The sequence below is a fragment of the Chelonia mydas genome, chromosome 1 (genome assembly GCF_015237465.2).
Source record: "Chelonia mydas isolate rCheMyd1 chromosome 1, rCheMyd1.pri.v2, whole genome shotgun sequence".
Taxonomy (NCBI): Eukaryota; Metazoa; Chordata; order Testudines; family Cheloniidae; genus Chelonia; species Chelonia mydas.
Window position 1 is genome coordinate 175028254 of NC_057849.1, and position 12750 is coordinate 175041003.

General features: G+C 39.1%; 1 protein-coding gene across 28 annotated transcripts in view; it reads left to right on the forward strand.

Moving 5' to 3' along the window:
* The window catches only part of ROBO2 (roundabout guidance receptor 2), a 1527115-nt gene that overhangs the window by 1402962 nt on the left and 111403 nt on the right, over positions 1-12750 (forward strand). For all 28 annotated transcript variants that reach the window (XM_043538357.1, XM_043538373.1, XM_043538358.1 and 25 more), the window contains 2 exons: positions 4993-5198; positions 12452-12533. In XM_043538357.1, coding sequence (XP_043394292.1) covers positions 4993-5198; positions 12452-12533 — 288 coding nt within the window. The remainder of the gene's footprint in view (positions 1-4992; positions 5199-12451; positions 12534-12750) is intronic.

Here is a 12750-nt window from a genome sequence, read left to right on the forward strand (position 1 = left end):
CATTGAGCTGTTAATGGTTGCACCTGCTGTTGTTGCAGAGATTTACTGCAACAGGGGCCGAAAGGAGCAAGTCAGGTTCAAGGATATCAGTGATGAGAAATTCTTCCTTTAGACAGACAAGGCCTTTGGTCCTTCTTAATCTTTATTTATTTCTCTGTCTGAAAAAAGAAATCATAACTGACCTCTTCTGCATCTGCATCAGCTTATGCAGCCAGTCAACAGAAAAAGCTCATTAAGGTGTCCATGGCAAAAAGCAAACTCAGGTTGAACTAATTACATTCAAAGGTACTTAGCTTTCTACATACCTTAAGAAAGCATTCAATGGTGCCTGTGTGACTAAAGGAATGAAAAACCTGCATTCTTCAAATATCTCCCACAACCTGAAAGTCAGGACACTCACTGTAATATACTACAAGATTATTTTATAGAAATATGAATTCATTATGGTATTGAGGGGTGGATGAAGGTCATGAGGAATGTACAAAAAGAGTATTTTGCAATTGTGATTGTATAAATAAAGGTACCACTGTATCATAGATAATTTTTGACATTGCCTTTTATTAGGGAATTAAGCATAAATATCTAAATATTCTTTCTTAGCTCATGCTGAGTATAGGTTATAGAAGTTAATGTTTTTTATCAGTAGAGAAATTTAATTTTGGGGTTTAAAAATATATTAAAATATAAACATTTCAAATATTAGCCATATATTAAAGCATTAGCTTTCCAGTTTTTGGCTGGTGATTTCAGTTTTACTTCATAGCCCAGAATTTTTCTGTTTGGTTAATGATTTAATAATAGTGGCAAGGCATCATTTTCATTTTGAACACATTTTTGTTTGATCCCAGAGTAATTTGGATTCAATTGAAATTCCAATACAGAATGAAAACATATGTCATGTGCAGAAAAACAAGTGCTTAATTATACCATATATAGCAGTGTTTCAATTGTTACATTTTTGCACTTAGACGTCTTCACTGGAAATATTTTTAACTCAAGTGTTCCTATGAGAAAAGATTACTTGCTGTGATGAAATGTGCTGAGTTGAGTGATAATTTTGCTGATTATGGACTGTGCTAAGAGCCTTCAATATATTTGAAATTCAAATCTTGTACTGTCTTGAAAGATCGTCACATAAATCCAGTGTCTAACTCACATCTGGAAAAGTAACATCATTTTTAAAAAAATGAGACAGTCTCTGCAATCTTTCAAAAGCAAAGGTAAGCATGCAGCTCACAGTCTTATAACAGCAGGTCATGCAAATAAACTAAGAGCTTCCATTTACCTGTGTCTCTGTGTGATATAGACAGAATAATTCACAATTAGTCATTTATTCCATAAATTTAGTCTCTTTTTTGTGCACAGAATATTCAGAAGTAAATCTCAATTTCCTCTAATCAATTCATTATTCATATTTATTGATTGATCTTTTTGGCCACTGTGCATGTTTTTTAACTCTATGGATTAGTCACAAATAGTTCTCTGTGAGTATCCAGCTCTCTCTACTTGAAATTCAAGTTGTATTGCTTAGTTGTGACTGGTCAGATAAGGCATATGATATTGTTTCCATCACTAGATTACATGCATATGTGAATGTTTGTAGATACTAATTTTAAATTCCGTTTCCATGAATGCGTGCACATATGACTTTGAAGTTCACTTTCCGTAAATATGCATACCAGTATAGCTCAATCGCACATGTTTGTAGAAAATGAACACAAAAGCGTTTGTGCTTGGACAAAACAAATTCACCTAAAAATTAGAGCAACCATTCATTAACTTTTTACAGTATTTGTCCATCTTTGAGATAGACAGACCCTCATACATATATTTGGAAACATCTTTCCAAAGCTCTGCTCAAGTGTCAGTTCCTGATTCACTGAAAAACCTATATCATGGGAATCTTGTTTATATATTTAAATGACTGACAAAAACAGGAGAATTTAAAAACATTTTACAGAAGATTTACAAGTCATAGAAGTGAAGACAATACAGTTGTTCACAGATCACTGGAAATCCTAAGTGTTCATTTAACCTTTAGCCTTAGTGTCATGGAAACCTGTAGTAGTCTTTCACCCATAACACCCTTGAAAATGAAGATTCCTTCTGGCCAGGAGACTTTCAATTACTTTATTGATCAAACCCATTTAAAAGATTATGAGCTACTCATTTGGGCAGTAAAAAAACTAATTAGATGCCAAAGAGCAATATCTAAAAAACAATAGGCTTTTAAAATACCTATATTGCTACCCATAAAACAAGGCAATGAGTTGCTACAAATAACTAAAGATGTATAGTTCTCAACCTAAGCAATTATATGTTTTCATTCTTTCAATCTATACCTACTCACCTAGAAAACTGAAAACTCATGGCTCTGCATTAAATGCAAATGAAAACTTATGTGGCCTAGTTGTCACCTGAATATATTTTTGCTGTAGGTATAGTACTTAAATGGGCCATACACATGTTTCTATAATTACAGCATAAAATTGAGATTGAGTTTGTATTTCTTAAAATGACAGGGCATACTCTCTCTTCAACAGTTGTGTGTAACTGTGCTTAACCCTAATGAGATGTAAACATGTGGTCTGAGGTGAAAATACATCCCCATGTGTCTTTCTTGTGTCCTACTGGTTCCTGTGTTATAGCTGAATTCAGTGTATGGTATTTCAGAATTTCCAAGACAGTTTTCATTTCATGTGACAAATGTTCTAAATTAGCTTTCGATGCACATTTTAAATGTTCAGTTACAATAAATTTGTTGAAATCACAACCCAAGGTGTTATTACAGCAAGTAGAGTCATCAGCCTTATTTCCCAGATTAAGAGAAGGTTTTAGGGTTGTTGCGATGTCACAGTTCCAAAAACAAACATTTTGAATAAAAAAACAAATGCTTACATCAGCCCTCCTCTTTCCTATATATTAAACAGTATACCGAAAGTACTTTGGAGCCTTGACAATGCTGTGACCTCATGTCTTGAACAGTTCAACACAATGCAAGCCACATTTCTTTAAGACACACTTCAATTTATTTTGGTTTCATTCAGAGGCATGTACTGTATGCTAAGTACATTGGGCCAGATCCTCAGCTTGAGTAAACTGATGTAACTCAATTGGCATCAGTGGAGCTATGCGAACCTACACTAGCTCAGGAGCTAATCCTGTTTATCAGAATATTTTCATTCAGATGCCAAACATACTGCTCAGAGATTTAAAGTTATGACAGTATGGAAGCTAAACATCTGAGAACTGTTTCTCAATTCTGTTAGATGGGTGTTATGATGGTATAACTCCATTGACATTAATGAAGAATCCACCCCCTTGTTTATCTTACTCTCTCTCTCCATAAACAAGTCTTACAGAAACAACAAAGTTATGTTTTTATCCTCCACAGATGCCACAGGGAATAGGTTGAACATCAGAATTATTTATGAAAAAATTTTCTTGTAAGAAAAGTTAACATGATCATTTATCTCATCTTCACGATATCCCACTGGTAGCAGAATAAGGCTCAGATGCAGCTAGGCACTCACTTGTTAAGAACATTTTATGACTTATTTCAAGCATGCAAATGTAAAATATTAGGAGAATAATAACAGAGTTCATGGTTTCAAAAGGTGATGACTTGATTTGATAGGTAAACAGACAGCTTGATTAAACCTGAACTGTTCCTCACTGAAGAGCATGAAGCAATCAGTTAGGGAAAGATTTTGTGGGTTCGATGTTATTTCCTAATGATGAACATTTGCACATTGAACATGAATGGGAAACATGATCAAATGCACATGTTTAACTAACAGTTATGGTTGGTTGACAACTGTCTTAGCTTTCATCAACCTGTCTAAGGCCCTGATTCAGGAGACCATCTGTTTTCAGGAAAGCGTTTAACCATATGCTTAACTTTGACACCAATGAGATTGAAACACCTGTTTAAACTTAAGCATGTGCTCAAGGCTGCTGGAACAATTTGTATAGTGGGGGTGCTGAGAGCCATTGAATCAAAATGTAAACCCTGTATTACGATAGAAACCACTTTAAGCCAAAAGGTGCTGCCACCATAGGCGCCATCTTTCTGAGTTGCCAGGGTGTGCTCGACCCCCTGCTCCACCCCAGACCCTGCCCTCACCCCGCCTCACCTCTTCCCATCCCTGCTCTGCCCTGCCCCACCTCTTCCCGCCCTCACTCCACCCCCTCTCCCGAGCGCCCCCACCCTCACTCTGCCCCCAACCCCCCAGTGCCTCCTGCCTGCAGCCGAACAGATGATTGCGGCAGGTGGGAGGCCCTGGGAGGGAGGGAGAGGAACTGATGCGGGGAGGTTGCCGGTGAGTGTTGAGCACCCACTAGTTCTTTCCATGGGTGTTCCAGCCCCGGAGCACCCATGCAGTCAACACCTATGTCTGCCACACCCCCAGCACCTCTAGTTCCAGCACCTATGCAAGTGCTTTCCTGAACCAGGGTCTTAACTTTTAGCTAACCTTAAGTAATGCCTACAGTGCAATAAAAAAACACCCACGGCTGGCCAGTGACTCGTGCTTGCAGGACTCAGGCTGCAGGGCTATAAAATAGCAGTGTAGATGTTTAGGCTCTGGAACCCTCCTCCCTTGCTGTGTCCTGGAGCTCAGGCTCGAGCCTGAATGTCTATGCTGCAATTTACATCTGCGTCAGCTGGGGGTGTTTTATTTGAGTGTAGACATACCCTTACTCAAATAAGTGTGATAACCTTTCTGTGTTTGTTTATAGCAAAGTCACATCTAGGTACCATTTCACTGTAACTAAGCACAACCCTTTCAAATATGCCAAGAAAACATCTCAGTTGTGGGTGCATGAATGCATAATGAGCATTGCAGAAATTGGCGTTTTCAACCTCCCTGGATATCATATACGATTTTCTTAAAATCTGTATTCTGTTATGCCAGATACTAACTGTTAAACATGACAGATACTAACTGTTAAAAGGTAGAGAGGTTCAGTAATTGTTGTGTTGTCATTTAGTTTTGACAGATAGACCTCCACCCATCATTCTCCAAGGTCCAGCCAATCAGACGTTGGCAGTAGATGGGACAGCTTTGCTGAAGTGTAAGGCCACTGGCGACCCACTTCCTGTTATTAGCTGGTTAAAGGAAGGATTCACGTTCCTGGGCAGAGATCCTAGAACATCAATACAGGAGCAGGGGACTTTGCAGATTAAAAGTCTACGGGTGAGTACTAATATGAATGAATCTTTGTTCCGACTGGATCGTTACTGAGCTGGTGAGGAGCCCCCATCAAACAGTTAGGCATCCTTATCTTCAAAGTTGACATGTGCCCCTCCATTTAGAATAACGTCTTTCACCAGCAAGCTTCACTGAGCAAAATTCTCTGCCAGAGAAATAAAAAAGGGGGATATGATTTAACATTGCTGTAGCCTAGTGGTTCCCAAACTTGTTCCACTGCTTGTGCAGGGAAAGCTCCTGCCGGGCCGGGGCGGTTTATTTACCTGCCGCAGCTGCAGGTTCGGCCGATCGCAGCTCCCAGTGGCCGCAGTTCGCTGCTCCAGGCCAATGGGAGCTGCTGGAAGCGGCGCAGCGGCCAGTACGTCCCTCAGCCCGCACCGCTTCCAGCAGCTCCCATTGGCCTGGAGCAGCGAACCGCAGGCACTGGGAGCTGTGATCGGCCGAACCTGCGGATGCGGCAGGTAAACAAACCTGCCCAGCCCGGCAGGGGCTTTCCCTGCACAAGCGGTGGAACAAGTTTGGGAACCACTGCTGTAGAGGGTTCAGGTAATACATTAGGATTCAGACAAAATGCATTAAAACATAGTACCTAGCAGTAGGGGCTGGTCAAGCTTCACTGCATGCAGGAGATGGAAGGGGGACTGGTCACCATCTCCATCTCGTTTGATCCTGAGGCTGGATGCCAATTCATTCAAAGTTGCAAGTCGGAGCAGCCTTATTTGTTCCAGCTGATAATTGTCTCCCAGGAGACTGCAGCCAGGCTTTGGCCACTCCCTCCCTTACCAAATCCATTGCACCAGGGCCTGGGAGAGGGAGGTACCCTGGAGCTGGCTATGCTGGTTCTGTCCTATGTGTGCTGGTGTTTCCCCAGCTGCTTGGTTAGGGCAGTATTGCATCCCGCTTTGGCATAGGGCATGGAACACTGTGTGGCCAGTGTTGCTTTGAGGTATCTGAAAATCAGATGCCCTGAATTTCAGGAGGGTGGAATTCAGATAGGGAGAAGAGACAAAATGAAAAGTTGTCAATGTGAAATTTGATCTGAAATGAAATTCTGGTCCCTTGATCGCCTGTGTTCAAGCATTTTAAATGACTTTTTAGCTAAAATAAAATAAAAACACCATATATTTGAAGCATGTTTTTTTTCAAAGGGATTTAGAATGAAATTTATAGGACATTTTCTTATATAATTGAGTCCATTCCTGTAGTCTGTAGTCATGCTTGTGACCCTTACACATGCTGATTGTCACACTGAAGTCATTGGCACTCCTTGCTTAAGTAAAGCAGGACTGTGTTCAAAATCCGCTGGTTATTAGCTGGTTACAAGGCTTTATAAGAAAGCAAAAGTTAAGCAAAACAAAACAAATAACCCTGAATGAAGTGACAAAGTGTAGTTTTGTGTGCACACACAGGCCCAATTCTGGAATCAGATACATGTGGTGGATCTAAGTTATGCCAGTTGCTGTGGTCCCAGCAGGTACTGTGTGCTCCAACCCGTCCCTTCCCCACTCGGGGAATGACCTCTATGGGAAGCGACAGGAGCCAGGTGGCATGGGGTTATCCTCAGTTGCTCATTTAAAGTAGCTTTCTGGCTGCTTTATGCTGCGGTGCAGACCACGGATAGAGGACTGATTCTTTAATATATCTATACTCTCACAGAATGGTTGCCACTCAAAAGACAAAATTTACCAACAATTTAACACATTGATATCTGAGATAACACTAGTATGTTTTCTTTAGAGTACAAACAAAATCTGCAGTATCTCAGCTGCCACAGTGCTGTACCTTGTTGGTAAATATTATCTTGAGAATGACAAACGTTGTGTAGATGTATGTATTTATGTATAATATATAAAGTATAGAGACACTCATAAAAAATATCCAAATATATATTACATATGGTGCAGAAAGGTAAAAATAGTTATATTATACATTAATTGTTTAAAAATAATTTCAGGAAATATTTAATTTCATCGGCACTAATGCTTGTACTTAGTTTTATCAGGAAAAAAAAAAAAGAGAATCTGCAGAACTATAAAGAACAAGAAATGAGCAGCAGTTTAGTTTTCTGCCAGCATCTCATCAGTGATCATAAATGAATTGTTAACCTCCTTGGAACAAAATGGAATTTATTAAAAAATTTATGCTAGCTTTCCTTGAGTAAACAATTTATCCTCCCTCTCTGGGCTAAAGGCGGGTTTGGGCCATGAAGGTTAATGCATTTTTACTGTAGAGCTGGATTAAACAGTGCGGTTGAATAGTCAAGATCCGCCAGTAGTGTTAGAAAGCAGCAATTAAAGGTGGGAGCTTGGTGATTTCAAACAAACTTTCAGAGCATTGATGATGGGCTTCTGTGGAGTGTCCATGAGGCAGAAGCTCATGGGATCCCTGCCTCCACGCGGTTATGCAAACAGTAAAATACTTGTTGAATCGTGCTAGCACATTAATGTCTTTGTTAGAGGTACATGATCTGTAAAGGAGAAAGGAAATACTGGCAAGGGAAAGGAAAATCTGGCATTAAGTGTGACTTTAAAAGACATGGAGCTTTTATTGATCCTTGAGTGGCTCATTCTTTAATACCCATTTTCCTTTAAGGCTCAGAAAGATACTCCTTAACCCTTCTCAATGCAGTAACACCAGGAAGAAAGACTCAACACCATAAATTGGTTTATACTAGGGCTGTCAATTAATTGCTGTTAACTGACATGATTAACTCAAAAAAAATTTATTGCAATTAAAAAAATTAATTGTGATTAATCACAGTTTTAATCGCGCAGTTGAACGATAGAATCCCAATTGAAATTTATTAAACATTTTTGGATGTTTTTCTACATTTTCAAATATATTGACTTTAATTACAGCACAGAATACAAAGTGTACAGTGCTCACTTTATATTATTTTTTATTACAAATATTTGCACTGTAAAAATGATAAATAGTATTTTTCAATTCACCTCATACAAGTGCTGTAGTGCAATCTCTTTGTTGTGAAAGTGCAACTTACAAATGTAGATTTTTTTGTTACATAACTGCACTCAAAAATAAGAGTGTAAAACTTTAGAGCCTATAAGTCCACTGAGTCCTACTTCTTCTTCAGCCAACCACTAAGACAAACAAGTTTATTTACATTTATGGGAAATAATACTGCCCGCTTCTTATTTACAATGTCACTTGAAAGTGAGATCAGGTGTTTGCATGGCACTTTTGTAGCCGGTATTGCAAGGTATTTACGTGCCAACTATGAAAAACATTCATATGCCCCTTCATGTTTCGGCCACCATTCCAGAGGACATGTTTCCATGCTGATAATGCTCGTTAAAAAAAATAATGTGTTAATTAAATTTGTGACTGAACTCCTTGGGGGAGAATTGTATGTCTCCTGGTCTGTTTTACCCCCATTCTGCCATATATTTCATATTATAGTAATCTCGGATGATGACCCAGTACATGTTCGATTTATGAACACTTTCACTTCAGATTTGACAAAACACAAAGAAGGTACCAATGTGAATTTCTAAAGATAGATACAGCACTCAACCCAAGGTTTAAGAATCTGAAGTGCCTTCCACAATCTGAGAGGGACGACATGTGGAGCATGCTTTCAGATGTCTTAAAAGAGCAGCACTCCAATACGGAAACTACAGAACCGGAAGCACCAAAAAAGAAAATCAATCTTCTGCTGGTGGCATCTGAGTCATGATGATGAAAATGAACATGTGCTGGTCCGCACTGTTTTGGATCATTATCGAGCAGAACCCATCATCAGCATGGACGCATGTCATCTGGAATGGTGATTGAAGCATGAAGGGACATATGAATCTTTAGGGCATTTGGCACGTAATATCTTGTGATGCTGGCTACAACAGTGCCATGTGAATGCCTGTTCTCACTTTCAGGTGACACTGTAAACAAGAAGTGGACAGCATTTTCCCCTGCAAATGTAAACAAACTTGTTTGTCTGAGCAATTAGCTGAATAAGAAGTAGGACTGAATGGACGTGTAGGCTCTAAAGTTTTATATTGTTTTATTTTTGAGTGCAGTTTTTTTGGTACATAATTCTACTTTTGTAAGTTCAACTTTCATGATAAAGAGATTGCACTACAATACTTGTAATGTGAGTATTGAAAAATACTATTTCTTTTGGTTTTTTACAGTGCAAATATTTGTAATCAAAAATAAATATAAAGTGAGCACTGTACACTTTGTTTTCTGTGTTGTAGTTGAAATCAATATATTTGAAAATGTAGAAAACATCCAAAAATATTTAAATAAATGGTATTCTATTATTGTTTAACAGCGCGATTAATCGTGATTATTTTTTTAATCATGTGATTAATCACAGTTAATTTTTAATTGCTTGACAGCCCTAGTTTAAATGGGAAGCTGCAACTTTTATGAATTAATGTAAACTGGAAAGTTTAAGTCTTCCGTTAAGGCTACCACAGCAACAAAGAGTCCAGTGGAGGTCCAAACTGAAGTCCTTTAGACAGGACCAATCTCAGGGCAGGCTACAATTAGCTCCCCTTCAGCATAACCAACCAATAGGGATTTTAGCATCTTACCAAAATAATTGTCACTGCCCTTATTGCATACAAGGGTTAAATGTATATGTCAAGGTAGCTCATTGCAGTACATCTAATGGATATGGTCCTTCTTAGCTCAGTGCTGACATCTATTCTGGAGCCCCTACACCACCTTGCCCATGCTCCACAGCAACCACACTGGACCCCAGGCCAAACCTTGAATGTGAATCTACACAATTCCCCTATGTGCCAAATATCCCGGTTGCTATGAGGAAGTGAAAAAAAATTCCATATCCAGGTCAACGGTGACAGGAAAATTCCTTCTCTGCTCCAAAAAAGCCACTTACTTATTATTCATAGCATGCCCAGAAACCCAGTGTTAACCAGGGAAAGGAGGGCAAGTGCTTAATGATGATCATAATCCATCCATATATTCAGATGTCTCCCTTCATGTCCTTAAAAGCAGCCAGTTGGCCGCAGCCATTGGGAGTGGGTGTCTAATCCACAAGCTATGTAGAGGTTAGGTTTTGGTCTTTCTGCCAGTGGCATGATCTGTCCTCCCACATGGAACACCTGTCTCCCATTCAATTAAGCCCCCTTCCCCACCGCACTGAGATGGTATGGGATGTAGAAAAACAATGAATTGCCATTGACTGTCTGATTTCTCTCCATTTTTGTGTGTTTTAATAGCAAAAAAGATTAAAAGGCAAACAATATTGTCATGCTGATATGAAATTCACTAGGTACACATCATCTGTTCATAGTCTGCATAGCTGGTAGTTGATTTCATGGCCTGGAAGAAGTGGAATACCCCAAGTATTCTTTATATATAGTATTTGCCTTCTAAGTATACGCACAGTGTCCAGTGCCGTACTCCACTTTGCAACGGCGATGCACAAATGCAGTTAAGAAACTTTGCCTGAAAAAAGAGTTTCCACTACCACATAATGAGGAGGTACCTTTTCCCAACCAACAGCTCATAAAACACATTGTAAAATAGTACAGCAGAGAATGCTCTACCGCTCCCCTTCCAGCTGATAAGGCTATCTCCAGTCAAGTGCCGTTGTCTTTCCCTAGCAACCAGTTCACATTTTGAATATTTCAGCCTTTATCAGAGAGCCTTTCTGACTCAAGGCAGCTGCATCTTCTTAAAATTCAGGCCTTGCTTATACAAATCTACTAAATAGTTACATCACTAATTACCCGTTGTGCCCTGTCCATAACAATAGTATACTGCAGCGATAATGTGTCAGAAGCAGAAAGTGCCAACATGATTCAAACACGATAAACTTCAAAATCAATTAAAATATGTATCAGCAGATATTGTAAAGCGCATCTTGCTGATTTGCCTCAACAGCCATCTGGAAAATCAAGCTATGAGCACATTGATTTCAGTTCCAATTTAATATAGTACAGAGCACGCACATGCTATTCCCTTACAGTCCAATAAACGATTCTGAATTTAGTCCTATATCCATTGAGATGTTCCAATGCAGTCTTCCCCCAGTGAATATAATTCTTCTCTCATATCATCAGAGTCAGCACTCTCCCAACTCCATTTCCATCTCTAGGCTAACATGCTTTACACACACCAGGTTTGGGGCTTCTCAGTAGACTCCACACTGTTGGCCAACTGCGGTATTCCATTGATCTCAGTAGATTTCCCCAGACCAAACATCAGGTCTCATTCACAGCATCCCTTAGCCTTCAAAGTGAGAAATAACAAAACATCAGGGGAAATCAGTTAGTGTGGCAGAAAAAAAATAAATAAAAAGAAGAGGGGGGAAATAACTCTAATAGTGTCAATGTGACCACAAACAATTTCCCCAGATAAACTCTGCATATCTGGATCATTTATGTGACTATAATGCTTTTCATCCCCAAACACTTCTCAAACTCCAGACTACAGCACCACTGAAATGCACATACAGCATCACTGAAACCCCTCTGGTGTGAAAGGCAGCTGCCAGCTCATCAACAAGCTCACTCCACTTTGCATAAAAGTGGAGAGGGAAGAGGGAAATTTGGCCTAGGCCACTGACCCAGCCTTACCCTTTAGAAAATGTTATGCGTGAGGACTTTAATATCCATACTAACTAGACAGGACTGGTTTTAAAGTCTCATCTAAAAAGACCCATACATGATAAACTGCACAGTAATACTTTCTCTACAACAGAGGAATAAAAGGAGGTGAGACAACCGTGCTGGGATTGGAAACTGTAAATCAAGACAGGGATTATGAAACTGAAGCTTAATCTCCTCTGAGAAGTAGAAATCTGTACCCATTTCACAATAATTTAGACACACTTTAAATTATAATTTCATTCACATCTATAGTATATTACATTTTTACTGGAATTCACCTGGATCTTCCTTCATATATTAAAAAAAAAATTGGTGACATGTTTTAAATTAACCATTCTGTAATACCCATACCCTGTACCACTGGCATTAACTATATGAGAATTAGAATAATGGGTGGGTGGGGGGGGAACCGAGTGAAACTATTAAGAGCAAGTAATCTTATTATAGTTCTCTAAAAGTAAGCCACCATTAAATGATTATTTGAGAAATGTCTGGTGTCCTTTAGTGATGTACAATGTAGGCTAAGTCCTTCTTATTTTACATCAAGAAATATTCAGAAAAAAACTGAGAGGATTGTGCCACCTGATGTTGAAGATTTGTCAAAAATGCCCTTAACCATTTTTGTATGACTAGATATCTGACACTGGCACTTACACATGTGTGGCAACAAGTTCAAGTGGGGAGACATCTTGGAGTGCTGTGCTAGAGGTGACAGGTAAGTCATGTCAGAGGCTCGTTGTTCTCTTGGCTTGTGTTCACCGTATTATAGCAGATCTGTTTTAAAGGGAACCGGGATTGAGACTAATATGTATTTAGGTAGAAAGGCTGGATATCTTCATATGCCTTAGATTTTGGTATTATTTTCTCTAAATCTCCATTGATAGTACAACCAGTTGTATTAATATCAAGGTAAGTTAGAGAGCTAAATCTAG